Source organism: Wasmannia auropunctata, unplaced genomic scaffold (assembly GCF_000956235.1).
Source record: "Wasmannia auropunctata unplaced genomic scaffold, wasmannia.A_1.0 LD336053.1, whole genome shotgun sequence".
Classification (NCBI taxonomy): domain Eukaryota; kingdom Metazoa; phylum Arthropoda; class Insecta; order Hymenoptera; family Formicidae; genus Wasmannia; species Wasmannia auropunctata.
Window position 1 is genome coordinate 2,413,001 of NW_012026837.1, and position 3,120 is coordinate 2,416,120.

The 3,120-nt window shown below is 43.2% G+C and overlaps 2 protein-coding genes across 2 annotated transcripts in view; both read left to right on the top strand.

Annotated features, from left to right (window-relative positions):
* Positions 1 to 3,120, top strand: part of LOC105451293 (DNA polymerase zeta catalytic subunit-like) — a 9,177-nt gene that overhangs the window by 2,732 nt on the left and 3,325 nt on the right. The window contains 7 exon segments of the mRNA XM_011691664.1: positions 8 to 103; positions 159 to 662; positions 823 to 868; positions 950 to 1,203; positions 1,278 to 2,260; positions 2,338 to 2,485; positions 2,635 to 3,034. Of these exon segments, the coding sequence (XP_011689966.1) occupies positions 8 to 103; positions 159 to 662; positions 823 to 868; positions 950 to 1,203; positions 1,278 to 2,260; positions 2,338 to 2,485; positions 2,635 to 3,034 (2,431 nt within the window).
* Positions 199 to 1,391, top strand: LOC105451038. Its single transcript, XM_011691232.1, has 3 exons — positions 199 to 662; positions 823 to 868; positions 950 to 1,391. The coding sequence occupies exons 1-3, from the start codon at positions 203 to 205 to the stop codon at positions 1,374 to 1,376; spliced, it is 933 nt and encodes a 310-aa protein (XP_011689534.1). The 5' UTR covers positions 199 to 202; the 3' UTR covers positions 1,377 to 1,391.

Genomic DNA, 3,120 nt, shown 5'->3' on the forward strand with positions numbered 1-3,120 from the left:
TTACCAGATCATCGGGATTTGGATGTTTATGATATAGACGAGTTAGAAACGTTTGAAACTATGGAACACGTCAATTATGTAACGATTTATGAGGAAAACAAGTGTAATTGTGAACAGGATTTCAAGTCGTGTGTTCAAGAAAGAGTCCCTTTAAATAGCAGTCACTACTTGCATCACAAACTGTGTTTCAATGAACTTTACAATGACGAGTGTTGATGGGGCTACGGCCGACGACTCGAGCGACGCTGAAGCTGACGTGACAATCGTGAGAGAAGAGAAACTCGTATGCACTTATAAATCCGGTGAAAAGAACGTGCCGCAGTGTACAGCTCAGATCACGCCAAAGAAAAGGAAATTCGAAGGCGACGAGCACGAGTCGCCTGGTAAACGAAGAAACGTGGACGTGAAGACGCCGAGAAGAAAATACAATTCTCCAGGCAGGTCGCCACGGAGTCCAAAATTGTCGGGATATTACTCGCCTCTTCACATTACCGTTACATCTCCGAAATCCAATAGGAGCCCTGTACGACAGTGCGAATCTCCGAAAAGAAATCAGTACGCGTCGACCGATGATGGCCCGTCGACTTCCACTACGCCGAAACACAAGACACACCCGTTACGCGTCAGCTTGCTTCGTGAAAAATTTTTAAACTCGGATCTAGGTAATTCAAGAGCTTTATTATACTTGTGAAATTAATTTTTTTTGTAAAAATAAAACGTGACATACTTTTGATTTTTTATTTTATGACATCTTGTTAATAATATTTTCATTTTTTAATTTTTTATATGTAAGTAAAAGCTATTTTTTTCTTTCTTTTTCAGAAAACGATGGCACTGATAATAATACTAACAATGAAACAGATACTGCGTAAGATTCGTTTATATTATATAGTTAAGAAAATTTTAATCATTTAAATCATATAAGTAATTTTTGTTATATAATTCGTAGCGTAAAAGCTGATAAAACGACAACGATTTGCGAATCACTACAAGATCCCGAAGAGAGAATGGAAAATAATGAAAATTTGTTGATTAAAACGAACAAGGAAGTTCGTAAAAGATTATCTTTCTTGGAAGAAGAAGATGCTTTTGCAAAGTTAAGTCATAACATAAGCCAGTCTGAAAGATCTTTAATCGCACTTGGGCATTCGAGTGATCAAGGACACGTGGATGCAACCACGCTTGTTCCCGGCGATGAGAACAGTAACGATAGTGTCCCAAACAGTGTACAGAAAGGAGTGTTAACGATGCATCTCCCGAAAGAAACTACGCGTCAGACGTACGGAACTTGGCGAAAAAGTCCGCGAAACTTCATCACGACGACATCATTCCCGAAACCGATCTCGACGAAGACGAGGAGGATGCGTGCAACATGACCTTCACCCAGCACCTCAATCAGAAGATCGAGAGCGACAGTCAAAGTTCGTCGTTGGAGCGTAGCGCCCGTCGCTCGTCGAACGCGATAATCACAATTACCACGAGGTACAAGCCTCCCAGCCCGCGGAGGATCCTGGAGAGCATGACGATGTACGGCATTCCGAAATGTAGAGCGCAAACACCGTTTTTCAGTAATAAGCTCGATCTCGCGAAACTGAAGGAATCCTCGAACACCCACGCCGCATCGATGTGCTTCGACGTGCCTGCGTTCAAATCCAGTCTGGACGACGTCACGAGTATCAAACTGTAGCGGAGAATGAAGGTCAACGAATTCCATCCGTCCGGGGCGAGTATAAAGTCACATCACATCAAACGAACGCTCGCGGGATATAACTCGCTAACGATTAAACCACTTGTGGAGCCACCGTCTCCTAAGGACGTTAAGGATTGGATCAGAGCTAAAGAGTACATGTCGACAAAAAATTCCGATGTCAGGTCGTGCAAGCAAAAGAACAAGAAAGACGCGGTAAATGCACAAGACGCGCAGCATCCACAGATTAATGCCGAAGAGATTAAACCTCAATCGGGAGCATCAAATGATTTAATCGATAACGATTCGAACGTGTATTCGCCGATACCTCAACAAAAACTCGCGCTGAGCGGAACGTCCGACGAGTCCAGGAAGTCACAGAATTCCGAAAAATCATTGATATCGGAGAGCAGTTTGGCCCCTTCCTTAAAACGAGCACTGGAAAATCCGTTGCTACATAAACAGGACAAGACGCAGCTAGGCGTTTCATACGGTCAAATCGAATGCTCATCCAAAGGGAGCTACGGTAACGTCTCGAACGAGAATCTGCAGAAAGCTAGAGCAGTAACAGTAGTAAGTGCGCTATTTTAATTCTACTTGTGCTTGGCAGATCCAAGGGTTTATTTCACGCCTCTTCAAATTTTCCGCAGCATCAGTACCTGACGTCCTTGGCCCTCGAAGTGCACGTTGTTACCCGGGAAGATCTGCTCCCCGATCCGCAGTACGACTCTGTCGCCGCTTTATTTTACGCGATTCACAACGACGCCCCGACGGACGCCAAGGAGCAGATAGAACATGGTGATTATTAACATAATCTTATGTTATAAATATTTTATATCTTCAAAACTTTGCTTTGGGAATCAAGGAACTCAACATTTTTTGAACACTTTAAAACATCTTGAAGTATAAATTGTCCACATTAAATCCTTTTTTTTTTTTCGTTTTAGCCGCCATAATTGTAAATTCTGACTCTGTAAGCGCAAGACTCAACAAGATCCACTCTGCTAGTGCGATGTGCCCAATCCTATACGTCGCAACGGAACGGGACGCGTTCGACAGCCTTGTGAAATTGATCGAGCGACACAATCCGGACATTCTACTTGGCTGGGAAGTCGAGGCGCTTTCGTGGGGCTACGTTTTTCAGCGCGCGTTTCACCTTGGCCTCGGCAACTTTCCAATGAGAATCTCGAAGGTACCGCACATGCAGATGTTTTCCAAATCCGACGCCCACGCGTTTGAGAAGGACGACGTAGGTGAGGTGAAGGTACCTGGTCGTAACATCCTCGATGTCTGGAGGATCATGAGACATGAGGCAGGTGAGACGCTTTCAATATCGTTTAAGATTAAGTTTGCACTTTAAATTTATATATTATATTTTCTCTGTTTAAAAGGAAATAAAATTAACTAATTTCTTCCCTGTCTCTTATACACAT

Coding starts and splice junctions, on each gene's coding strand:
- LOC105451038 (XM_011691232.1), top strand. CDS start 203: ATGACGAGTGTTGATGGGGCTACGGCCGACGACTCGAGCGACGCTGAA. Junction 663..822: donor ATTTTTAAACTCGGATCTAG/GTAATTCAAGAG, acceptor TTTCTTTTTCAG/AAAACGATGGCACTGATAAT. Junction 869..949: donor AACAATGAAACAGATACTGC/GTAAGATTCGTT, acceptor TATAATTCGTAG/CGTAAAAGCTGATAAAACGA.